General features: G+C 39.0%; 1 protein-coding gene across 1 annotated transcript in view; it reads left to right on the top strand.

The window, feature by feature from the left end:
• Positions 1-24,886, top strand: part of dennd6b (DENN/MADD domain containing 6B) — a 99,415-nt gene extending 74,529 nt beyond the window's left edge. Inside the window, exons 14-20 of the mRNA XM_072241049.1 lie at positions 7,665-7,729; positions 9,540-9,629; positions 9,898-9,951; positions 12,039-12,148; positions 15,658-15,760; positions 17,364-17,438; positions 21,156-24,886. Of these exons, the coding sequence (XP_072097150.1) occupies positions 7,665-7,729; positions 9,540-9,629; positions 9,898-9,951; positions 12,039-12,148; positions 15,658-15,760; positions 17,364-17,438; positions 21,156-21,278 (620 nt within the window). The 3' untranslated portion in view covers positions 21,279-24,886. The remainder of the gene's footprint in view (positions 1-7,664; positions 7,730-9,539; positions 9,630-9,897; positions 9,952-12,038; positions 12,149-15,657; positions 15,761-17,363; positions 17,439-21,155) is intronic.
• The last annotated feature ends 1,133 nt before the right edge of the window (positions 24,887-26,019 follow it).

Raw genomic sequence — 26,019 nt, 5'->3', positions numbered from 1 at the left:
AGTTTTTGAATCTAGTTAATTTACATTGTATGTTACAGTATTAAACAGGGACTATGTTTTGTCATTTGGAAGCATGATATTGTTCCAACACTGACCAAGCCATGGTTGGTATGGATATTGAAATCCTGAATGACTTTCTGCACTCCTGCTTCTTTCAACATTCAACAATGGAAGGAAGGAGGTGATAATCAGGGAGAGACAACACATCCTTGTCTTTGATTTGTTGCCACTCCTGCTCTCAACTCCCTAATTTTGAGGAATGAACTTACAGGATTTGTACATTCATTTTCCATTAAATCAGTCTTAACAATTTAATAACAGTTGATGCAATTCCAATCAGTCTGTTTAGCTGAGATGTTTAAGCCTTGTTCTTGCAACTAATTAAGGTTAGAAATATTGGAAGTTTATTACTCTTAATTCTTTTTAACCAATTCTACCTTTGATTTCTCTTTCTATATTTGATATGGCTCTAGTTCATTCTGTTTTTATTGGCAATATTTAACAGTACCTAAATCCTAATGATTAAGTAGATAAACAGTTGCTTTTGTCCTCCACCCAGGACCAAGTTACCATATTGTCCTTACCAAGCTTTTCTAGCTTGCATTTTCAGCAATTAATAGCACAAACTAAAAGATGCAGAATGAAGTCCAGTAGCTAGTGCTGGTAGCTGCATCATTCCAAAAGACAATAGACAATAGGTGCAGGAGTAGGCCATTCGGCCCTTCGAGCCAGCACCGCCATTCACTGTGATCATGGCTGATCATCCACAATCAGTATCCAGTTCCTGCCTTATCCCCGTAACCTTTGATTCCGCTATCTTTAAGAGCTCTATCCATCTCTTTCTTGAAAGCATCCAGAGACTTGGCCTCCACAGCCTTCTGGGGCAGAGCATTCCATATATCCACTACTCTCTGGGTGAAAAAGTTTTTCCTCAACTCTGTTCTAAATGGCCTACCCTTTATTCTTAAACTGTGGCCTCTGGTTCTGGACTCACCTATCAGTGGGAACGTGCTTCCTGCCTGCAGCGTGTCCAATCCCTTAATAATCTTATATGCTTCAATAAGATCCCCTCTCAGCCTCCTAAATTCCAGAGTATACAAGCCCAGTCGCTCCAATCTTTTGACATATGACAGTCCCAACATCCTGGTAATTAACCTTGCGAACCTACGCTGCACTCCCTCAATAGCAAGAATGTCCCTCCTCAAATTTGGAGACCAAAACTGCACACAGTACTCCAGGTGTGGTCTCACCAGGGCCCTGCACAGCTGCAGAAGGACCTCTTTGCTCTTGTACTCAATTCCCCTTGTTATGAAGGCCAGCATGCCATTAGCCTTCTTCACAGCCTGCTGTACTTGCATGCTTGCTTTCAGTGACAGGTGTACAAGAACACCTAGATCTCGTTGTACTTCTCTTTCCCTAACTTGACTCCATTTAGATAATAATCTGCCTTCCTGTTCTTACCACCAAAGTGGATAACCTCACATTTATCCACATTAAACTGCATCTGCCAGGCATCCGCCCACTCACCCAGCCTGTCCAAGTCATCCTGCATTCTCATAACATCCTTCTCACATTTCACACTGCCACCCAGCTTTGTGTCATTGGTAAATTTGCTAATGTTACTTTTAATTCCCTCATCTAAATCATTAATATATATTGTAAACAGCTGCGGTCCCAGCCCTGAACCCTGCGGTATCCCACTGGTCACCACCTGCCATTCCGAAAGGAACCCGTTAATCGCTACTCTTTGTTTTCTGTCAGCCAGCCAATTTTCAGTCCATGTCAGTACTCTGCCCCCAATACCATGTGCCCTAATTTTGCCCACTAATCTCCTATGTGGGACTTTATCAAAGGCTTTCTGAAAGTCCAGGTACACTACATCCACTTGCTCTCCCTTGTCCATTTTCATAGTTACATCCTCAAAAAATTCCAGAAGATTAGTCAAGCACAATTTCCCCTTCGTAAATCCATGCTGACTTGGACCGATCCTGTTACTGCTATCCAGATGTGTCATAATTTCATCTTTTATATTTGACTCCAGCATCTTTCCCACCACCGATGTCAGGCTAACTGGTCTATAATTCCCTTTTTTCTCTCTTCCTCCCTTCTTGAAGAGAGGGACAACATTAGCCACCCTCCAATCCACAGGAACTGATCCTGAATCTATAGAACATTGGAAAATGATTACCAAAGCGTCCACGATTTCTAAAGCCACCTCCTTAAGTACCCTGGGATGCAGACTATCAGGTCCTGGGTACTTATCAGCCTTCAGACCCAACAGTCTATCCAACACTATTTCCTGCCTAATATAAATTTCCTTCAGTTCATCCATTACCCTAGGTCCTTTCGCCACTATTATATCTGGGAGGTTGTTTGTGTCTTCCCTACTGAAGACTGATCCAAAGTACCTGTTCAACTCGTCTGCCATTTCCTTGTTCCCCATAATAAATTCACCCGCTTCTGTCTTCAAGGGCCCAATTTTGGTCTTAACTATTTTTTTCCTTTTCACATACCTAAAGAAGCTATTACCATCCTCCTTTATATTCTTGGCTAGTTTACCTTCGTACCTCATTTTTTTCTCCGCGTATTGCCTTTTTAGTTACCTTCTGTTCCTCTTTAAAAGTTTCCCTATCCTCCGGCTTCCCACTCATCTTTGCTATGTTATACTTCTTCCCTTTTATTTTTATACTGTCCCTTACTTCCCTTGTCAGCCACGGCCTCCCCCTACTCCCCTTAGGATCTTCCTTCCTCTTTGGAATGAACTGATCCTGCACCTTCCGCATTATTCCCAGAAACACTTGCCATTGCTGTTCCACTGTCATCCCTGCTAGGGTATTGTTCCATTGAACTTTGGCCAGCTCCTCCCTCATAGCACCATAGTTCCCTTTGTTCAACTGTAATACTGACACTTCCGAGTTTCCCTTCTCCCTCTCAAATTGTAAATTAAAACTTATCATATTATGGTCACTACCTCCTAATGGCTCTTTTACCTCGAGGTCCCTGATCAAATCCGGTTCATTGCACAACACTAAATCTAGAATTGCGTTCTCTCTGGTAGGTTCCAGTACAAGCTGTTCTAAGAATCCATCTCGGAGGGACTCCACAAACTCCCTTTCTTGGGGTCCAGTACCAACCTGATTCCTCCAGTCTACCTGCATGTTGAAATCCCCCATAACAACTGTAGCATTACCTTTGCTACATGCTAATTTTAACTCTTGATTCAACTTATACCCTACATCCAGACTACTGTTTGGGGGCCTGTAAATAACTCCCATTAGGGTCTTTCTACCCTCAGAACTTCTCAGTTCTATCCATACTGACTGTACGTCTCCTGATTCTATGTCCCCCCCTCGCAAGGGACTGAATATCATTCCTCACCAACAGAGCCACCTGACCCCCTCTGCCCATCAGTCTGTCCTTTCGATACATAGAAACATAGAAAATAGGTGCAGGAGTAGGCCATTCGGCACTTCGAGCCTGCACCGCCATTCAGTATGATCATGGCTGATCATCCAACTCAGAACCCTGTACCAGCCTTCCCTCCATACCCCCTGATCCCTTTAGCCACAAGGGCCATATCTAACTCCCTCTTAAATATAGACAATGAACTGGCCTCAACTGTTTCCTGTGGCAGAGAATTCCACAGATTCACCACTCTCTGTGTGAAGAAGTTTTTCCTAATCTCGGTCCTAAAAGGCTTCCCCTTTATCCTCAAACTGTGATACGACCTTGAGTATTCATTTCCCAGGCCCTGTCCACTTGAAGCCATGTCTCTGTTATTCCCACAACATCATACTGACCAATTTCCAACTGTGCCTCGAGCTCATCCACTTTACTTTTAAACCTTCAGAATGTCCTTTATTTCACTGCACTTCACTTTGCAAGTCAACCCAATTAATGATGAAGAATTGTTGCTCTTTAACTAGGGAATATTTGAACGTGGTCATGATGAGATCTGTCATTACTTGATCAAGTCTTTATCCAAGTACAAAACCATAACCATTTCATTGTTATACAGGTCGACCTTCACTAATCCGACTACCTGTAATCCGGATCCTTCGATAATCCGCACTGATTTCAAATTTCCCACGCAACTGTAATTTCAAATTTTCTGGGCCACCATACCAATCTCCTGCGCATTGTTTTGGTTATGCTAGATCTGTTCACATGTTGGCACGCTCTTGTAAGCACAGACAGGGGATTCCTGCTTGTTTACCTGCATTTATTAATATCATTTGTGTGAGGCAGTACAGTACAATAAATAATAAAATACTGTAAGAAATATATAAAAGATAAATAGTGCAAACAGAGAGCAAAATGGTGAGGTAGTATTAATGGGTCAATGGTCCGTTCAGAAATCTGATGATGGAGGGGAAGAAGCTGTTCCTACAAAGTTGAATATGCACCTTCAGGCTCCTGTAGCACCTCCTTGATGGCAGTAATGAGAAGAAGGCATGACTTTGATGATGAGGATCCCCAGTAATGGATACTGCCTTCTTGAGGCACTATCTTTTGAAGATGTCTGTGATGGTGGGAGGCCATGGTGGAGCTGGCTGAGTGTAAAACCCTTGGTAGCTTTTTTTTCGATCCCATGCTTGGGGCCTCATACCAACCACTCAGAATACTCTCCACGGTACTTCTGTAGAAATTTGCTAGCGTCTTTGGTGACATACCAGATCTCAAACTGTTTATCTGCACTGCAAATTACATGCATTTGAATTATATTCTATTCATTTATTTATGGTAATATTTTGGTTTATGTGCTGTGAGTGATAAATGCTTTCTGGGTACACTGTGGTCAGGAAAAGTGTTTCCTTTGGTTGTGTGTGCGTGTGTGTGTGTGTATATACAATCAGCTGACAATTGACTTGAACTTGCTTCTGGTGTGCCTTTTGTGTGATTGGATCAATATATTTGGTTACATTTGCTCCCTACCTGACAAACCAATCCCATTGAACTGAATTTCACTTAATTTCCATAAGACCACAAGCCACAGGAGGAGAATTAGGCCATTTTGCTCCATCGAGTCTGCTCCACCATTCAACATGGCTGATCTTTTCCCCCTCCTCAACTTCATTCTGCGGCCTCCTCCCCATAGCCTTTGATGCCGTATTCAATCAAGAACCTATCAATCTCTGCCTTAAATACACCCAATGACCTGGCCACCACAGCTGCCTATGGTAATAAATTCCATAAATTCACCACCCTCTGGCTAAAGAAATTTTTCTGCACCTCTGCCTTAAATGGACGCCCCTCTATCCTGAGGCTGTACCCTCTTGTCCATGACTACCCCACCATGGGAAACATCCTGTCCACATCTACACTATGTAGGCCTTTCAGCATTCAAATGGTTTCAATGAGATCCCTCCTCATCCTTCTAAATTCCAGCAAGTACAGACCCAGACCTATCAAATATTCTTTGTATAATAACCCTTTCCTTACCAGAATAATCCTTGTGAACCATCTTTGGACCCTCTCCAATGCCAGCACATCTTTTCTTACATGAAGATCCCAAATTTGTTCACAATAGTCAAGGTGAGGCCTCACCAGTGCCTTATAAAGCCTAGCATCACATCCCTGGTCTTGTATTCAAGATATCTTGAAATGAATGCTAAGATTGCATTTGCCTTCATCAATATTGAATCAATCTGCAAGTTAACCTTGGGAGTCCTTGTGCAGAACACCCCAAAATCCCTTTGCAGCTTGGAGTTTTGGATTTTCTCCCCATTTAGAAAACATTCTGGACATTTATTTCTACTACCAAAGTGTGTAGTTTGTTTATACTAACAATAGATTAATTGCATAAGTGGGATGAATGGTCTGCTATTTGTGTCAGGTTAGTTTGCAGTAGGACCAATGATCCAGGTGGAGTGTGTTCTGATTGCTAGACCATTTACCAGATTGAGGATTCCGGTGTAAGATGAACAACTGAAGACAATGTTGTTGCAAGGGGTTAATTTGCCTATTTGCTTGAATACCTAGTGTGTGGAAAATAAGACTGGTGAATTTACACCAAAACCATTCCTAGAGATCATGATTTGATCTGGCCTACTTAAAGTGGAATTAAATATTAGTAGTTAAAAACAATGTCGGAAGATGCCATCATAAGGAAAATGGCTTATAGAAGACATATTTTCTCTTGGGGGGTGGAGGCATCAGAACTCCCCGAGTGACTAAAGATATGATGACTAAAATGAAACAGCAAAAGAAGCCTTTGATTAATATTGGTTACTATTTCAATAGAAAGTCGAGTTATAATCTGAAGTTCCAAGAGTACAAGGGAGAAATAAAACAGTATTAATGAAATATGGATCAGCAGATAACACAAAACAAAATACAGAAGTCTTGAAGAGGTAGAAGGTATGATTAAGATTCAAGATAAGTATTTTCCGCCTGCCTTCACTAAAGTGTGGTACCATAATGGTTAGGTTAGAGATAGAAAAGGAGGAGGTACTTGATAACCTGTTATAGGAGAGTCATCTAGTGCTGATTGATTGTGCTCCAGAGAGCAGAGGAATAAGGGTAGAAATTCTGGAGGCTTTAACCAAAATCTTATGATCTTTTTTGAAATAATGGAATGTGCATGTTAAGTGAAATATTGGAAAGGGTGTTTCACTTTTCAAAAGGGGTGAAGGAAAAGCAAACAACTGTAGAGCATTAAGTTTTGTGGAAACAGAAATAGAAAAAAATTAGAGCTTACTTGGAAAAGTGTGGGTATTGATGAGATTTAGTCCTAATTTCTTAAGCACCATTCCTAATTGACTAACTTAATGTAGATTCATTACACTATAAGAGTTCTGATGAAGGTAGTGCAGTTGATGTTGTGTATACTGGCTTACAAAAAACATTTGCCAAAATAGCATATAATATATCCATAAGCAAAACTGGAGCCTTGGATTAATGGAGAAGTGACTTCATGCTCATAAAATTGAGCACAAGGAAGAAAGTAGTGAGGAATTGCAAACATACTTCAGATTAGAAGGGTCTATGCAGTGTGCTCCCTGTGGATTGGTTTTGTAACAGTAATCTTTTTGAAATATATAAATTATCTAGGAAGGTATAGATTCCAGGATTGCAGATGACAGTTAAAGGTGCTAAGAGCAGATTAAAGCAGGTGAAAAGGGAAGACATAGTTTTAATTTTATGTTGAGAAGAATAAAGAGGAAAAATGGAATAAGCATTTTATAGAAGGGGGATATGAAGAAGCTTTATTTGAATGGTATCTGAAATGGAAAGATAAGTCTGTTATTCTATCCCATTTACTTATTCTTCCAGCCGTTACTGAGGTCATTTTGATAATTGAGAATCCAATCTGCAAAATTGTGTTTAAAATGAGCCATCCTATGTAGATACTTTGATCATTTTAATTTTCAAATTTAGTTTAATGCTCTCCCTCAATTTTGACAGGGTATTTCTATCTCAGAATACCCTCCGTGACAGGGTGTTTCTGAGACAGAGGTACCCTGTCACTGTCCAGGCCTCAGGTAGTCTATAATCACACTTGAGATTTTATAAGGACAAAACCTATTACACATGTGGATACTGGAATGAAAAGCAACAAAAAAAATGAACGCTATTACAGGTTGTGACAGTGGGTGATCAAATTTTGCTCACACAAAGTGAGCACCAAAGAAAGATTTATTAAATCTCTACTTTCTGTGCAGGTATCTATACGTCTTACAGAACTTTTCTGCACAAGGACAAGGCATTTATTAAACGACTTTTAAAGGTAATTGTTTAAATTTGAGGAGGTAGGTTAGAAATCTTGGGTTGAATCATGAATTCCTTTGTACAGAAATGAAGATCATGATCTGATTTAATGTATTCCCTAGCCAGGAGGTAATAAGGCAGTTGTGCTCCTATCACTGTTCTGTAAAACGGAAAGAGACTTGGGGACTATGTGACTAGGCATAAGGTGGAAGATGGAGATTAATGTAAAGGTGGGGGGGGGGCAAGATAAGCCTCTTTGAATTAAGGATAAAACAAGACATTTTGAGACTAGAAATTGTACAGGAGGAAAGGGTTCTTTTACATGGCTAACTAAAGACCATGCAGAGCCACAGAACGTAAAAGACTTTAAAATCGGAAGGAATTAGAATCCAAAACAAGGCAGTTGGGCAATTAAGGAATGAAATGGGCAGTCAATTTTATATACAAAAAAACAGTTGAAATCCAAAAAAGTCTTAAAATGTTTTAAATCCTGAATTAACAAATTTTAAAAACTAAAATTGTTAAGATGTTGCTATGTTAGGGTAGCAAAGTAAATGACATAAAGAGGAGTAAATACAGGTCAACCACAATCCAGTAGAATTCCACAGCAGGCTTGATATGCTGAAAAGCCCCCTCTTTTATCTTTTAATCAAATAGATTCTGCTTTGCCACCTAGTCCTTCATCATTCTTTACATTTTAATGAAACATCAAGATTATTTTCTTTTAGTTTAAAAATAGATCCTTGCATGAAATTTGCAAATAATTAAGACCTTCTAAAAGTTAGCATTAGTGGTGCAGTATATTTGTCATGTACAATTCATTGCACAGCAGATGTGCAAGTTTAGGATTTATATCATTAGAAGGAAAACTGTATGTATATTTCAGTGTAAATAATCTGAAAGGTTTTTACTTGTGTTATAGACATCTAGTATGCAAAAGTGGGAAGCCTTAAGCTGTGGCCATTTCTAATTTATCTTTTGTGGTGGCTGCATCATGCTTGCAGTACAACCTTGGTTAACTAAGCTGCAGTTTGAAATGTTGCCGTTGTCCCTGACATTGCAAAACCAACTATTTTTAGGCAGACCAAAGAGTGCCTTTACTGAGTTTTCAAGAAGCTGTTGTTATTTCCCTTGGTCTGAGTTGTGTACTTCTTCAGGATGAATCTTGCTAGAAACTATTGCATCCTTTCCAAGACTTTTGCAAGACGTCCTAGTAGAAGATGGATGACTGACTCATCTCTGCAGCATGTTTTGCCCAAGAAGTTTGGCAATGTATGAAGGGTCTGATGAAGTTGGTCTTTCCCTTCATCTGCCAGGAAATGTCTTGATGTTTGATTGAAAGTTCTGTGATGTAGCATTTTGCCATATGTCTTTGATAGTCTACTTAGGGAATCATTAAACAGGATCCAACATGTTTTGTTTTTGTATGGTCTCACGTACAGTCAGCATAGACTATATTTTGCTTTATAAACAGAGGCATATAACTTCAGGGCTTTCTAATCAGTTATCATTTGAAATGCTGTTTCCAATTTTGAGACACCATATTTTGGGAAAGATGACAAAGCCTCCAAGTATGGACAGATTTACCAGAGTGGTGTCTGAAGTCTTACTTAGATTGAGAAATTGGTGAGGTTAGGTTACTTTTCTTCCTGTCAAGGAAAATCATTTGTAATTCAAAAGATCCCTGAAATGCAACAATACCAAATCAGACATTTTCATTCCTAATTACTGTTTGCTCAGTTACAAGATGTTTTAGAAATGTATGCTTTCATTTTTTAAACAGTGCTAATGTCCAAGCACTGATGCTATATTTGCTATTCTTTTCCCAGGGCATTCAAAGAAAGCGTCCGTCAGAAGTACAGAGTGCCATTGTACGTCGCCACTTATTGGAGCTTACACAGAGTTTCATTATTCCCCTGGTAAGCATTTTGTTTGTCTTTACAATTTGAAAAATCTGAAAATAATTTGCAAAAGAAAAGTCTATGTTTTGTTTTTAAAGTAAATAACTAATCTTCATTCCAGGTGTCCCAGCCGTAGCACCTTGAAAACTTTTAAGATGCCATCAATGATTTATAAGAGTTTTAAATCAGTTAAAATGATGGAAGCTTATGAATGGGGGTTTAAAATAATCTGTGATGAAATGGAAGCTTGTATAGTCTTTCATTATTTTCGTTTCTTTCCTTTCAGGAGAGATATGTTGCCAGTCTGATGCCCCTTCAGAGAACTATCACTGCATGGAAGGTAAAACAGGGTATTGTTGATAAACTATGGTGTTCACATTTCATTTATTGTGTTATATCAAACTGATGACATAGAGAAGATTGATAACTTTATGTTTCTATTGCAGTTCATTGAATGTGGGCTTTGGTAAATCAAACATTTATTCATTATTCCTAATTATTCTTCAGAAGGTAGTAGAGAGCCCGTGCTTGACCCTGATGTTTAACTACACTAATTCCACTTGCCTTCATTGGGTTTGAATAGTGAATGCATTCTACAATGTTATCAGTAACATGTTCCAGGATTCTGACCCAGTAACAATAAAGTCGTGGTTACACATTTTCAAGTCAAGATAATATATGACTTGAAACGGAGTTTGCAAGTGGTGTGTTCTCCTGTAGCATCTTCTCTTCTTCTGGAGATTTTGTAGGTTTGAGATCATCATATATCTGTATCTCAACTCTATTGATATGCCTTATTTCCACAACCCTTAATACCCTTGATTAACAAAAGCCTACAATTTTAGTTGAACATTTTCACTTGGACTCGCCCAACATAGCCTTTTGGTTAGAGAAATCAAGGTTCGTATTATCTTCTTATGTGAAAATGGTTATTGTCATCAGCTGTGAATGACTCAGCTCTAACTCATTGTTTTGGACTCTTCCTATCAAACGAGTCAATACCTTTTAATGCAGGCAACACACACACAATGCTGGAGGAACTCAGCAGGCCAGGCAGAATCTATGGAACAAAGTACAGTCAACATTTCGGTTGCTCTTACTGCAAGGATCTTTTATGTGATGCCTTATTAAGTGCATATGAGGAACATCCATCACCTGCTTCAGTCTGTACTTCATTTTCAATTTATTCTGGTTCAATTTGACCTAATAATATTTCTTCAGACACTCAGCATTATGTTCCCAATGGAACTCAAGTAGATGCAGCAACACATGTATCAGAATCAGGTTTAATATATGTTGTGAAATTTGTTGCTTTAAGGCAGCCGTACAGTGCAATACATAAAATAGCCTATAAATCACAAAAAAATATATTAAAAGGAGGAGGAGAAGTTGGTGGCGCGGCGCAGCTTGCACGGCCACTCCGGTGAATGATATCTGTTATCTGTCAAGTAGGGTGCCGTGCACAATCCTGATTTGATGGAGACAGACGTGAGAGCACAGAAGAACATCTGGAGAAACTTCTGAAATGCCTTCTTCGCTGCCGCTGCTACTGTGTGATCCAGAATCTCCGGAGGAGGAGGCCCCGAGTCCTCGGTTTTGCTTGTCGCTTTGCGGCCGGAGTGGGGTCGAAGTACTCAGCAGAGATGGTGCTCGGTGTTGGAGGGCTGGTTGGAGGCTCGAAGTTTTCGGATGGACTCAGAGTCGGCTGTGGTTGGGTGCTTCCAATGCATCGGCAGTTGTCGGCGCCTGGAGGTTTATGGCAGGGGGAGTTTCTCCCTTTTGCCGCCTGCTATCGGGACTATTGGGAGTTGATCGGAACATTGAGACTTTTTTTTACCATGCCTATGGTCTGCTCTTTATCAAATTATGGTATTGCTTTGCACTGCTGTAACTATACGTTATAATTGTGTGGTCTTGTCAGTGTTAGTCTTTGGTTTGTCCTGTTTTTTTGTGATATCACTCTGGAGGAACATTGTATCATTTCTTAATGCATGCTTTTCTAAATGACAATAAACGAGGACTGAGTGTTCTCATAATCTAATCTAATATATTGTACATACTGGAAGAAGAGAGTAAAATTAGTGAGGGAGTGTTAATTGTCCCATTTTGTGTGACACTAGTTTGGTACACTAATGCATTCAGTGATCTACACTGACATTTGTGGCGGCAATACATGCAGTGATGCTTCAGGGCTGATTGATGTAATGAAGCATGCAGGAACCTCCATCTGCTGTGTTCTTGATGAACTGAACCAAAAGTCTTAAGATTGGAATATTGCTGAACTCTTCCCTGTCTGATGAGAAGAGTACCATGGGAAAGTGTAATTTACCATCTCAAGAATTTGAAAGGTTTCTTAAGTACAAAAGGAAATGTGCTTTGCAACAGAAGGTAAAATTACTTTATTCTTTTTCCCATTTTTGTTTTCAGAATCCACCACAGATTCGGCCCTTTATCCAAGAGGAATTCATGAAGACTTTGGAGCATACAGGTCCGCAACTGACAACTGTGCTGAAAGGAGATTGGGTGGGATTATACAGGTAGAGCTTGAATATAACTAAAAACATGCTTGAGGGAATTGTGAAGTATTTTGTTTTTAGGTAATGCTACTTCACACTAGTTTGAAAATCAATAACTGGACTAAAATTATTTTAATGACCTCTGACAAAATGTACATCTTCTGATCCAGTTTTTTTCACATATCATGCCAAATTCAACCCAGCTATGCATAACTTTGTTCACGGTAGCTTGAGTTCAACTAGAAATCCTGCATTCATTTGACAGTCTCCAAACTTTTGCTCCAATAATGTTCCTGCTGCTAGTTGGAGCCTTATAAATATCTTTCGCTCAGGTTGATGTTGATGTCCTGAACTTTACCTTGCATAAACTTCAACTTATCTGAGCTGTTGATAGCAGGAGATCTATTATAAAAGGTCTAATAATCCTGTCTTTCTAATCTACTCTTCTGAACAATGATCTTGAAATCGTTTTTTCTAAAATCCTTCCATGACCTTTCTACTTAAAAGTTGCACAATTTCTCTTCTGTATTAGATCACTACCTTTGTTGTCCAAATATGGATTTGCTGTATTTGACCCCACCTTCCCAACCCCAACCCTGCCTAATCCCCAGCTGTCCTTCCCAATCTTTTGAATTTCTTTTAAGACCTCCTCATGGCATGCCTCCTGTAACACCTGCTTCAGTGGTTCCTATTACAATCACTGTTTTAGGGAGAGTAAGTTATAACCATTGAATATAAAGAACAAGAACTTCATTTAAGTAATTCTATATATGCTTTTATATTTCCTTTACCCGTCCAAATCTGGTGATATTGTGATTGTTATTTCCCAACTGCTGCTCCAATGCCCCTTTTCATTCTAGAACCAAAGCAGAATCAAAGAGTATTTCAAAGAATCATAAAATTGTATAGCTCCAAAACAGATTCCATCAACCCACCTCGACCTTGCTAATCCTGATCCCTATATACACTTGGCTTTTTTAACCCTGTATATACCTCTACCTTTCCTTTGCAAGTACCTGTCCAATTCCCTTTTAAACATTCTAATTGTATCTTCCTCCACCACCTCCTCTGGCAGCTCATTCCAAATATTCACCACTGTCTGTGTGGAAAAACTTGCTCCTCAGATCTTCTTTAAATTCCTTTCCTCTCACCTTAAACATCTGCCTTTTAGTTCTAGACTCCCTGATGAAGGAAGAAGATTGTGAATATCTCTTGTAAACACATTTAAGGTCACCCCTCATACTTCTACTTTTCAGTGAGAGTAAATCAAGCCTGTTCAATCTCTCCCTATAGCTCCAGTCCTTCATTCTAGTTAACATCCTGGTGAATCTCTACTGTACTCTCACCATTACAACTGCATCCTTCCTGTAGTGTGATGATCAGAACTGTACATAACACTCCAAATACGATCTAACCAATGTTTTAAACAGCTGTACATAGTTCTTTCTGAGCTTTGCTTGTGGGAAATGTAGTTATGATTTATGTCATGAAAATTTTGCTGTTCTTTGCTTTTAACCTTCATGGAAATATCAACTGGAAATTGAGAAGTCTTGGATTGGCACTTCTCTGTTATTATTGCTTCCCGAAGTGGTGGTAAACTACAGGACAAATGAGAATTGTTCCACCTCTGTCACTTCCTGTCCGTAACAAAGTCAACCACCTTCAGGTATTGAGTTGCAGGATGCAGACTATGAGTATAATTTGTATGTTTGGAGGTCAAACTCCCAAGTCATCATGGAGAGTGGGCCTTATGAGTTAGAATTGGCAAAATAAAGATATTTACTAACTTGGATCTACATCAACATCCTCTAAAGTAAAAGTCCACAATTAAACTCTGGAATATGTGATTGCTTCCCATTTGTCATTCAAGACGAACATTGCACCAGCACAGCTTTTGGTTATTGAAAGGAAAAGAGTGTTAAGATCAAGACCTCAAACCCAGCACAAAGCTAATGGTCTTACTGAGTGGCAGTGGTCTCTCTTTGCCCCACTCTGCACCCCTCTGTCCATCAACCATGCTTCTGAGACAAAATCTACCTACAGTAGACATCTCAGAGCACTGGAGACACATCACTAACACCGTGTCTGTGGAATCCACTATTATAATAAGTGAACCAATGTCAGTGGCCAGGCAAAACAAACACTCTATTTCACGTTTTTAAAAAAAAATTATTTTTATTTGGATAATAAAGTAATACACAAACTTTTCTTTACATATATAACCTTTTCCATTTTTTATGTGAGTAAATCTATATTAATTTGTACATTCACAATCGCACATTGAGATAATATAGAAAATAATTAGGCACTCAAATAGATGTTTATGTGCAATTGTAATTCCACTCTATTAAACTAAATAATGATAATAGTTGTTATAAAAAATATTAATAATAGTGGTTGAATGCTAATTTCCATGTATCTCTTCTGGTCCATTTCTTTCTGGTCCAAAATTTCCCCACATCCTTTCTTTACTTGTGTTAATTCCACATTTTCCAAAAATAAGAACAGTAAACATTCGAGCCAAGGGTGCTTACGTTAACACTATTACAGTGTTGGTGAGACAAACAGTATAAACCATTAGGAGAGTCATCTAAAGTCTGCTCGCTCTGGGGTATAAATTCAATTCATTTATTCCAAATTTGATAAAACTTTTCCTTTTGAATTCTCAGAGAGTAGGTAATCTTTTCCATTTTAAATATTTCCAAAATGATTTCATGCCGATCTTCTAATGTAGGTGATGTTGGATTTAACCACTTTCTGGTGATTGATTTCTTACTTGCTGCTAAAAGGGTCTGCAGCAGCTTTATATCTTTCTTCTGTTCCAAAAACAATACATGCCCCAAGTAGAGAGTCTCAAAGTTCAGAGGTTTCTGAGTCTTAAATACCTTAACTAATGTTCTGTGAATATCTTCCCAATATAAACTTAATTTAGGGCAATCCCAAAAAATATGGAAATGATTTGCCTCCTTGGAGCCACACCTTCTCCAACACGCCACGTTTGTGTCTTTATATTTTTCTTGGTATGGGGTCTTGAAGTATCTTATAATATTTTTCCAACAATGTTCTCTCCAAATCAGAGAGTTAGTTGAAGATGACTGGAGCTGCATATTTTCCCCCAAACCTCCTCTGAAAGTACCAACCCTGCTTCTTTCTCCCACTTCTATTTAATATACAATGTGTTTACATCTTTGGCATGAGAGAGGGCATTATATAATCAAAAAATTAATTTACTTGGTATTGAACTGTAAGCCGAATTCAGAATCTTGAAAAATTCTAATTCTACTGTTGATAAGTCTGTATACAAACTGTCTATTTCAATGGAGAGGCTATGTTGCTCACGTGCTCATCACGAAACTCCTGAAACAGTTGCTCTTTCTCAAGCTCTGTCTACACCAAGTGATGGCAATGTGGATTGAGCTAATGATTTGGAATGTTCTCAAATTCTGTTTTAATATCAATGTCTGTGTCTATTATGTCTCAAATAAGTTAGGCTACTGGTCTGAACAGTATTTCTTTTCTTGGATTGACAGACGATTTATTAAATCACCTAACTTTGATGGCTGGTTTCGTATGAGACACCAAGAGATGTGCAAGAAGCTGGAGATTCTTCACCTGGAGGTGTTATGTCAGGCAGTAAGTACATGCCAGTGTCGGCATTTCAGAGATTACAAGATAGGATTGCATTATAGTTGTCACTCACAGTAACCATAGCTTTTTTCAGTCCTGACGAAGGGTCTCAGCCTGAAACATCGACTGTACCTCTTCCTATAGACGCTGCCTAGCCTGCTGCGTTCACCAGCAATTTTTATGTGTGTTGCTTGAAATTCCAGCATCTGCAGATTTCCTTGTGTTTTTTTTTCCATTGCAGCAATAAATCAGTAAATCCAAATTAGAGGTTTCTGACAAAATTATAACCAATCATCTATAACATCACTCTCAAAGTTGAGACCAGGGCAGGATAAAATGGCATATATTGCTCTTTGATGCCAATACAATGGAACTGCAGCAACAAGCACATGGGTCGAATTTCTGTGGAATTCTCATTAAATTTCAGTAACTGCCATTAGAATCTTACAGCACTAAAAATGTGCGGGCAGCATCTCTAGGAAGAGGTACAGTCCTGACGAAGGGTCTTGGCCTGAAACGTCGACTGTACCTCTTCCTAGAGATGCTGCCTGGCTTGCTGCGTTCACCAGCAACTTTGATGTGTGTTGCTTGAATTTCCAGCATCTGCAGAATTCCTGTTGTTAGCACTAAAAATATAATTTGTTCCATGGTGCCTATATAGCATTTTGATAGTCTAACTTAACCAAGAATTTTCTCAAAGACTAACTAATATTAATTCTTTTTTTAAAATGACTATTACATCATCTTCTGTCAACTTTTTGTTCCACTTCAGTCCAACTCATGGTGTTAACTAAGATCTTCTCATCACCCCTATGCTTCTTTCAGAATTACTTTAATCTGTGTCCTCAGGCAATAGAAGTTCCTGCTCCCAGAAACATTTTCTCCTCATTTCCTCATCAAAGTTGTTTAGAATTCTGAACACTTTCACTAAATCTCCTCTTAATCTTCTTTGTCGTGAAGTAAGGAATTAGTTTTTTTACTCCACCCACAAAAGTGCTTATCATTGTACCACATCTTACCTCAGATTTTATCATCGTTACTAACCAGAATTTCAACTCAGGCTTATATGATGTTTTCTACTCTGTAACTCTCTGTAGAAAGCCTAGGATCTTTATATTTTTAAAAATTTCAACATATTGACTTGTCTTCAAATAATTTAGTCTATTTAGACCCCTTTAAAATTGTTTCATTAAATTAGTATTTCCTCCCTTTGTTCTTTCTATCAAAATACATCACTTCACAGCACTAAAATATATTTCATCTCCCAATATGCCATTTTACCTCTGTAAATCTTCCTGGAGTCTGCCATAACCTCCTCAGAGTTTATATTTCATCCACTAACTTTGAAAATATGTACTATATACCCAAGTACAAGTCATGAACAAATATCACAAAGGTAGTGATCCTGAGAGTGAGGCATTTCAACATTATTGCATTCCTTATGAAATATCATAATCAACTTAATCAACAAACTTGTTTAAAAAGTATGCAATGTCAAAAAATTAACTCAAGCACTTGAAATTCAGTTTTGAGGATAATTTAGGACAGCTTTCTAATTGAGCAGTGAAAATCCATCCAGTACTTTATTACAAGCCTTAAAATTTTCTAGGATCTACTCATGTGGATTCGGGAAAAGTCTGAAGTGGAAATAGTGGACCTGGTTATAAAACTACGTGAAAAACTGGTAATACTTCCCTTGCAATTATACATTTCTGTTAAATGGATTGTGTTTGTCTCTGTGAGTTAGAACATAAGACCATAAGACATAGGAGCAGAATTAGGCCATTTGGCTCATCGAGTTTGCTCTGCCAGTCAATCATGGCTGATTCTTTTTCCCCCTCCTCAGCCCCACTCCCCAGCCTCCTCCCTGTAACCTTCAATGCCGTGGCCATTCAGGTACCTATCAGTCTCCGCCTTAAATACACCCAATGACCTGGACTCCTCAGCTGCCTGCGGTAAAAAAAATTCCACTAATTCACCATTCTCTGGCTGAAGAAATTTCTCCGCACCTCTGTTTTAAATGGATGTCCCTCCATCTTAAGGCTGTGCCCTCTCGTCCTCAACTCCCCCACCGTGGGAAACATCCTTTCCACATCTACTCTTTCTAGGCCTTTCAACATTCAAAAGGTTTCAATGAGATCCCTCCTCATCCTACTAAATTCCAGTGAGTACAGGCCCTGAGCCATCAAACGTTCCTCATATGATATCCCTTTCATTCCTGGAATCATCCTTGTGAACAACCTCTGAACATTCTCCAATACCAGCACATCTTTTCTGAGATAAGGAGCCCAAAATTGTTCAATACTCCAGGTGAAGTCTCACCAGTAACTTATAAAGCCTCAGCATCACATCCCTGCTGTTACATTCTACACCTCTTGAAATTAATGCTAGCAATGCATTTGCCTTTCTCACCACCGACTCAACCTGCAAGTTAACCTTTGGGGTGTTCTGCACAAGGACTCCAAAGTCCCTTTGCATCTCAGATTTTTGGATTTTTCTCCTCATATAGAAAATAGTCTGCACATTTATTTATTCTACCAAAGTGCATGACGATGCACTTTCCAACATTGCATTTCAATTGCCACCATCTTGCCCATTCTGTTATAAGTCCTTCTGCAGCCTACCTATTTCTTCAACACTACCTGCCCCTCCATCAATCTTCATATCATTTGCAAACTTGACAAAGCAGCCATTTATTCCATCATCTAAATCATTGATACACAGCATAAAAAGAAGCGGTTCCAACGCCGACCCCTGCGGACCACCACTAGTCACTGGCAGCCAGCCAAACAAGAATCCTTTTATTCCCACTTGCTGCCTTCTTCCAATCAGCCAATGCTCTAACCATGTTAGTAACTTTCCTGTAATACCATAGGCTCTTAACTTTGGCACCTTGTCAAAGGCCTTCTGAAAATCCAAATATACAACATCCACTGCATCTCCTTTATCTATCCTACTTGTCATCTCCTCAAAGAATTCTAAAAAGTTCGTCAGGCAAGATTTTCCCTTAAGGAAATGATGCTGACTTTGTCCTATCTTGTCCTGTGTCACCAAGCACTCCACAACCTCATCCTTAACAATTGATTCCAACATCTTCCCAACCACTGATGTCAGGCTAACTGCTCTATAATTTCCATTCTGTTGCCTCCCTTCTTTTTTAAAGAGTGGAGTGACATTTGCAATTTTCCAGTCCTCTGGAACCAATTCAGAGTCCAGTGATTCTTGAAAGATTATTACTAATGCCTCTACACTCCCTGCCTCTGCCTCTTTCAGAACCCTAGGTTGTAATTCATCTGGTACAGTGACTTATGTACCTTTAGGTCTTTCAGTTTTTTGAACACTTTCTTGTAATAGTAACTGCACTCACTTCTCTTCCCTCACACTGTTCAACACCTGATACACTGCTAGTGTCTTCCACAGTGAGGACTAATGCAAAATGCTCATTTAGTTCATCTGCCATTTCCTTGGCCCCTGTTATTATTCCTCCTGCCTCATTTTCTAGCGGTCCTATATCCACTCTCATCTCTCTTTTATTTTTTATATATTTGAAAAAGCTTTGTCCATCCACTTTGCTATTGTTTGTTAGCTTGCTTTCATATTTCATCTTTTCCTTCTTAATGATTCTTTTAGTTGCTTTCTGTAGGTTTTTAAAAGCTTCCAATCCTCTATCTTCCCGCTAATTTTTGCTTTGTTGTATGCCCTCTCTTTTCCTTTTACATTAGTTTTGACTTCCCTTGTCAGCCACTTTTGTACTATTTTGCCAGTTGAGTATTTCTTCATTTTTGGAATACATCTATCCTGCACCTTCCATATTTTTCCCAGAAACTCAAGCTATTGCTGTTCTTTTGTCACCCCTGCCAGCATCTCCTTCCAATTTACTTTGGTCAACTCCTCTCTCATACCACTGTAATTTCCTTTACTCTACTGAAATGCTGCTGCATCTGACTTTACTTTCTCTCTATCATATTTCAAGTTGAACTCAACCATATTGTGATCACTGTCCCCTAAGGGTTCCTTTACCTTAAGCTCCCTAATTGCCTCTGGTTCATTACATAACACCCAATCCAGTATAGCTGATCCCCTAGTAGGCGCAACAACAAACTGCTCTAAAAAGCCATCTCATAGGCATTCAACAAATTCACTCTCTTGAGATCCATTATCAATCTGATTTTCCTAATTGAAATCTCCCATGACTATCATTACAAGCCCTTTTGACATGCTTTTTCTATTTCCCATTGTATTCTGTAGTCCACATCCCAGCTACGTTTGGAAGCCTGTATATAACTGCCAACACGGTCCTATTAATTTCTTAATTCAGCCCACAAGGATTCAACATCTTCTGATCCTATGTCATATCTAATGATTTGATGTCATTCTGTACCAGCAGAACCATGCCTCTCCCTCTGCCTACCTTCCTATCCCTCCAATACAATGTGTAACTTTGGACATTCAGCTCCCAACTACAATCATCCTTCAGCCGCGATAGAACATAGAACATTATAGTGCAGTACAGGCCCTTCAGCCCACTGTGTTGTGCTGTAAATGTTGTCACCACATTCTAAGAAATCTCATTGAAGAAAATACTTTGATTTATTTTCTGTACATCAGCATCGCTGCATTGATTAAATGTAGAAAAGAATCAGTTGGGCCTGTGCCACACTGTTTCCTCTTCAATGATTCCAGACCAGTTACTTGTTTCAATCTCAATATGGGTAGTTTAATGTTATTTCTGTTGCTCTTCCAATATTAACCTTGCTCAGTTGTCTTTTTCCTGAGCAGTTTATTAAGATTGATATTGGTCTTAGGGGTCTGTATTTTAATTTCAGGGTGTTTTTTTATTAAAACATTGGTTTGTTAGTTGAATTGGAAATAAAGAAAATTTATGTTGTCCATGTTTTCCAGCTATGAACACTGTTGATCCAACTTGTCAACAGATCACTTAATCCTTCTTCTTCAGCAGAGTTATCTTGAACCATTTATTTTTCCCATTTCCCTGTAATTTACCCACTAACTTGATTGCCCTGTACTTGGAAATGGACAGCAAGGACTGCAATTGGAAAAAGGAGTCGAGATAATGTGTGTTGGGAAAACAATGTTGACTATGTTTACTGTAGGAAATTCATTTGGCCATTTGAGACATACAGTAATAAAGTTAAATAAAAATATTGTCCAGACTTAAAGAAAATGGGAATTATAGAGGAACAACAAAATTAAGTAATTCCTGTACATAGAAAATTCAATGCTAATGGGCAGGATCAAGAAGGGATTAAAAATGGGTTCCGCATTAGTGCCTTAAAATTTTTACAGCAACTAAATTCTAAAAAACAAGTTCATTGGTTTAGTTTAATTATATTTTACAACTTTTAAAAAAATCTTTAATGGAAAGTGTTTGTTTATTCAGATAAAAGCAAGAGTCTATCAGCTGCCAGTCAGAGAAGACTTGTTGGAGAAGCTGGAGTTGTATGTGGAAACTGTAATTAGCTCCTTACCTGATGATCTACAGGTAGTCCTGCATCGACATTGATTGGAACAAGCAAGTGATCTATAGCTCAGCCTTTTAGAGAAGTCACATCAGATCCACCTGCTTTCCACATCCTGAATCATCCATTGTCAAAAGACACCAAGTGATGCCACTGAGTATTAACAGAAGTTTCCACACAACAGCCAGATTTAACCAAATGATGAACTAAGATGCCTGTGATATGGATTGGTTTCCATAACACATTTATTACTGTCATTTTTAATTAAAAAGATACCACCTGATTAAAGTAGACTGTTTTAAACCCATCGTGGTGTTGTTTGTTTGTAAAATCTTACAATCGATCAGTAAATGTATGAATGTAATTTGCACAGCAAGACTGTTAGCCGATTTTTGTCTTGTGATCTAATCTGTTGGATGATGAGATTGCAGAACTGGCCAATGAAGCTCTTTCTCCTTAACTTGATGGAGTTGGTGTAGTTTGACATTAACTCTACAAGGCTGGTAGAATAGTTTTCCAATTGGTACTGATACATACTTCAACATAAATTGGAAGAAAAGCTTTGAGTAATCACCAGAAAAAAAACAATTATTAGTTTGTCTCAACAGGAGAGCAACAGTAGAAGAAGTGAAGAGGAAGTAGAGCAGTTGGATAACTGGAGCAGAGGAAAAAAATTGAAGGACCCAAAGAAAGTAAAAGTGCTAAGGTGACTAACCTTTTACCTGAAGGACACCTAAAGCAGTGACCACTTTTTTTTTTGATAACAGCATAGACGTTACATTGTGACACTAGATCAGATGAATTCAAATTGGACACCTCTACTCAAGTACTGTATAATGAAAGAAATCAATGATATTTTCAGATTACCACTTTGACATAGTACAGGTTGAGTACCCCTTATCCAAAATTCCAAAATCCAAAATCCTCCTGAAATCCAAAATATTTTTGACCGTTGAGATGAGATTGCAAAAGGAATATTCCACAAGGCTCCCGGGCGATGTGCAGGTCTCTGCACCCCATACAGTCCTGAGAAATTACCTCACATATGTAATGAACGGAAGTTAATGAAAAATTGAAAAACACTGCATAAAGCAAAAAATTAAGTTCTCGATCATGTATTGAAAGAGTGAATTCGTCAGCGGAGGGTACATATACCGCTTAACACTATGTTGATCATGAAAACAGCAAAGATCTATCATGACAAACCAAAAATTGAAGGTAATTGTGAATATTCAGCAGGCTGGTTGCAGAAATTTAAGAACAGGCACGGCATTAATTTTTAAAGATGTGCTGATAATGCGTCTGCTGATCATGAAGCAGCAGAGAAATTAATTGGTGAGTTTGCCAAAATCATCCTGATGAAAATCTAACAGGCTAATATGCATCAGTACACGCTGATGAGAATCAGTACCTATATGTGATGAACAAGTGTAAGATAAAGACTACTTACTGGTAGTACATAAGTGGTTGGAAATGACGGTGATCCCAAGCTGTCTCATATATTCCAAAATCTGCAGCACTTTGGACCCCAAGCATTTTGGATAAAGGGTACTCAAACTGTAATTGGATGAAGTGAAGTGTTTATCATGGGGTGCCATTTGGCGTAGCGGTTAGTGTGACGCTACTGCATCTTGAGGAGTCAGAGTCAAAGTTCAATTCCGGCATTCTTCCTGCGTATGCGTAGGTTTCCTCCAGCTGCTCTGGTTTCCTCCCACAGTCCAAAGATGTGCCAGTTAGTAGGTTAATTGGTCATTGTAAATTCCCCTGTGATTAGGTTAGGGTTAAATTGGTAGGTTGCTGGGTGGCGTGGCTCAGTGGCTGGAAGGGGCTATTCTGTGCTGTATCTCTAAATAAATAATACAAAATAATAGTTATATCCTCAGCCAGGCTTCTTTGATGAAAACCTTGCCCAGTTACCATCAGCACCAGATTTCCCAACACACGAGGCGACTGCTAGACTAAGATAAGGAATGCCTACCATTCCATGCTCAACCCACATTTCAGAAAATCTTGTTATTTAGCTGCCCTTCTCTGACCTGCATACAGGCAGAGGCTAAAGAGGAAGGCTTCAAAGATGAGAGGAAAAAAGAGATGATCATGAGAGGCAGAGGAGCAGCTACAGGATTGCTTCAAGTCAGTGGACTGGGCCGTGTTCAAGGAATCATTTGTGGATCTGAACGAATACACCATGGTGTCATGGACTTTATAAAAACAGTCATAGACGAACGTGTCCTCACAAAATCATTGTGAGTCTTCAACCAGAAGCCCTGAATGAACTATGAGATCTGCAAACTGCTGAGAGCCAGATCTGAGGCCTTCAAGTTTTATGATGAAAAAAGTTACAAGAGGTCCAGGTACGACCTCCGGAAAGCCATCTCATGGGCAATGTGGCAATTCCAGACTAAACCTGAATCATCGACGAATGCTCAACAGTTGTGACAGGACTTGAATACAATCGCCTCTTTGTCACTTGATTTAACTTTATAAGAGTGACAAAGGCGACCACAGGGGTTCACTTGCAGATGAGCTTCAAACCCTTCTATGCTCTCTTTGACCGTCAAAATATGGAGGAACCATCACAAACTCCTGCATCTCCCAATGATCCTATGATTTCAGTCTCTGAGGCTAATATATGAACAGCCTTCAGAAGACAACCTACGAAAAGCAGCTGGCCCAGAAGGGTACCTGGCCAATTACTAAAGACCTGTGCTGATCAACTGGCTGGACACTGGACATCTTTAACCTCTCTTTTTTGGTGTGTGATACCCCCTTACTTCAAGCAGGCTTCAATTATACTGGTACCCCAGAAGTGCTTGGTGATCTACTTCAACGACTATCATCCAGTAGCACTTACATCCACAGTGATGAAATGTTTTGAGGGGTTGGCGATGAAACATATCAATTCCTGTCCAAGAAGTGATTTAGATCCACTCCTATTTGCCTACCAGAGCAACAGGTCCACAGCATATGCCATTTCATTGGCTCTTTGCTCAACCCTGAAACATCTGGACAGCAAAACTGTGTGCTTAGGCCCCTGCTCCAATTGCTTTACACTTATGATTGTGTGGCTAAGCACATCCTGGTATGGAAAAACCAATTCTCTTGAATGGAGAATCCTACAAAAGGTAGTGGATATGGCCCAGTCCATGAATTGTAAAGTCTTCCCAACCATTGAGTACAACTATATGAAACACTGTCGCAGGAAAACAGGATCCATCATTTGGAGCCCCCACCGTCCATGGCACACTCCCTTCTCACTGCTGCCATCAGAAAGAAGGTACAGGGGCATCAGGATTGACACAATTATGTTCAGGAACAGTTACTACCCCTCAACCATCAGGCTCTTGAATGAAAGAGGATAACTTCACATGTCCCATCATGGAAATGTTCCCATGACTAATGGGTTCACTTTCAATGACTCCTCGTCTTATGTTCTCAATATTTATTGCTTATTTATTTATTTATTGTTATTATTTCTTTTTGTACTTGCACAGTTTGTTGCCTTCTGCACTCTGGTTGAAAGCCCAAATTGGGTGGCCTTTCATTGATTTTGTTATGGTTATTATTCTATAGATTTATTGAGTATGCCCACAGGAAAATGAATCTCAGGGTTGTAAATGGTGATATACATGTATTTTGATAATAAATTTGCTTTGAGTTTTGAACTTTTGGACATGGTCAATGATCAATATCAAATTTTATAAAAAGCAAAGTGTGTCAGACTTAATGAAGTTTTCTTAAAGAAATTATATATTGAAGACATTGAATCTGAAATGGAATTTTGCAGGGAAATTATGATATTCTTAAAATTATCCCTGATATTATAATTAGAGTTATCCAGCATAGAAATGGCCAACCAAAATACCCATCTTGTTTTTCTTATTTGCCTAAGGTTGGCTCATATCCTTATCTCTTCCTATCCATAAAACCTATACAAACTTTTTTAATGTTTTAATTATTCTTGCCTCATATACTCAATAACCTCTGTGCAAAAAAAAACTTCTCTCAGATCTCCTTTAAATTTTTCCTCTCTCACAAACCTATGCTTCCTAGTTCTAGAATACCTTAGCCTTGGAAAAAAGGAGTCCAGAACACCATATATACCTCTCATAATTCTATAAATCTCTTCAGTGTAAACAGCAAGCCACCCTACCCCAGGAAAAACAGTCCCTATTGCTGCGTTCACCAGCAACTTTGATGTGTGTTGTTTGAATTTCCAGCATCTGCAGATTTCCTTGTGTTTGCCCTATTAATCCAATCTGACCACATTAAATCAAGTCATCTAGTTCTGAATCTTTCTGCACCCTCTCTAGCTTAATCACATCCTTTATAACATGATGACTAGAACAGCACACAATATTTAAGTGCAGTCTAACGTTTCATTGACGGTAAGCAAAAATCGTGTGCCTTCTTCACCAACTTGTCACCATTTCAGGAAATTTTTCTATGTCTCTCTGTTCTGCAATACTCTCTTAAGGCTCTGCCATTTACTGTGAAAATCCTGCTCGATTTAACGAAATGCATGACAAACAATAGGGGACGTAGCACAATCCCTGTAGCACACCACTCATAGGCCTCCAATCTGAAAAGCAATCCTTCACTATTAACCTCTACTTCCTACTACCAATCCAATTTTGTATCCAGTTGGTTAGCTTGTGCTGTGTACCATGTTTTAGCCTTCCTGACTAACCTGCCAGATGGGACCTGAGTTGACATAGAAAACATCCACTGTCTTACCCTTGTCAATCCTCTGGGTCATCTTTTCAAAAAAAAAATCTCTTTTCC

This window comes from Mobula birostris, chromosome 23, assembly GCF_030028105.1.
Source record: "Mobula birostris isolate sMobBir1 chromosome 23, sMobBir1.hap1, whole genome shotgun sequence".
Classification (NCBI taxonomy): Eukaryota; Metazoa; Chordata; class Chondrichthyes; order Myliobatiformes; family Myliobatidae; genus Mobula; species Mobula birostris.
The sequence above is the reverse complement of the archived record's forward strand: the minus strand, read 5'-3'. Positions and strand labels throughout refer to the sequence as shown.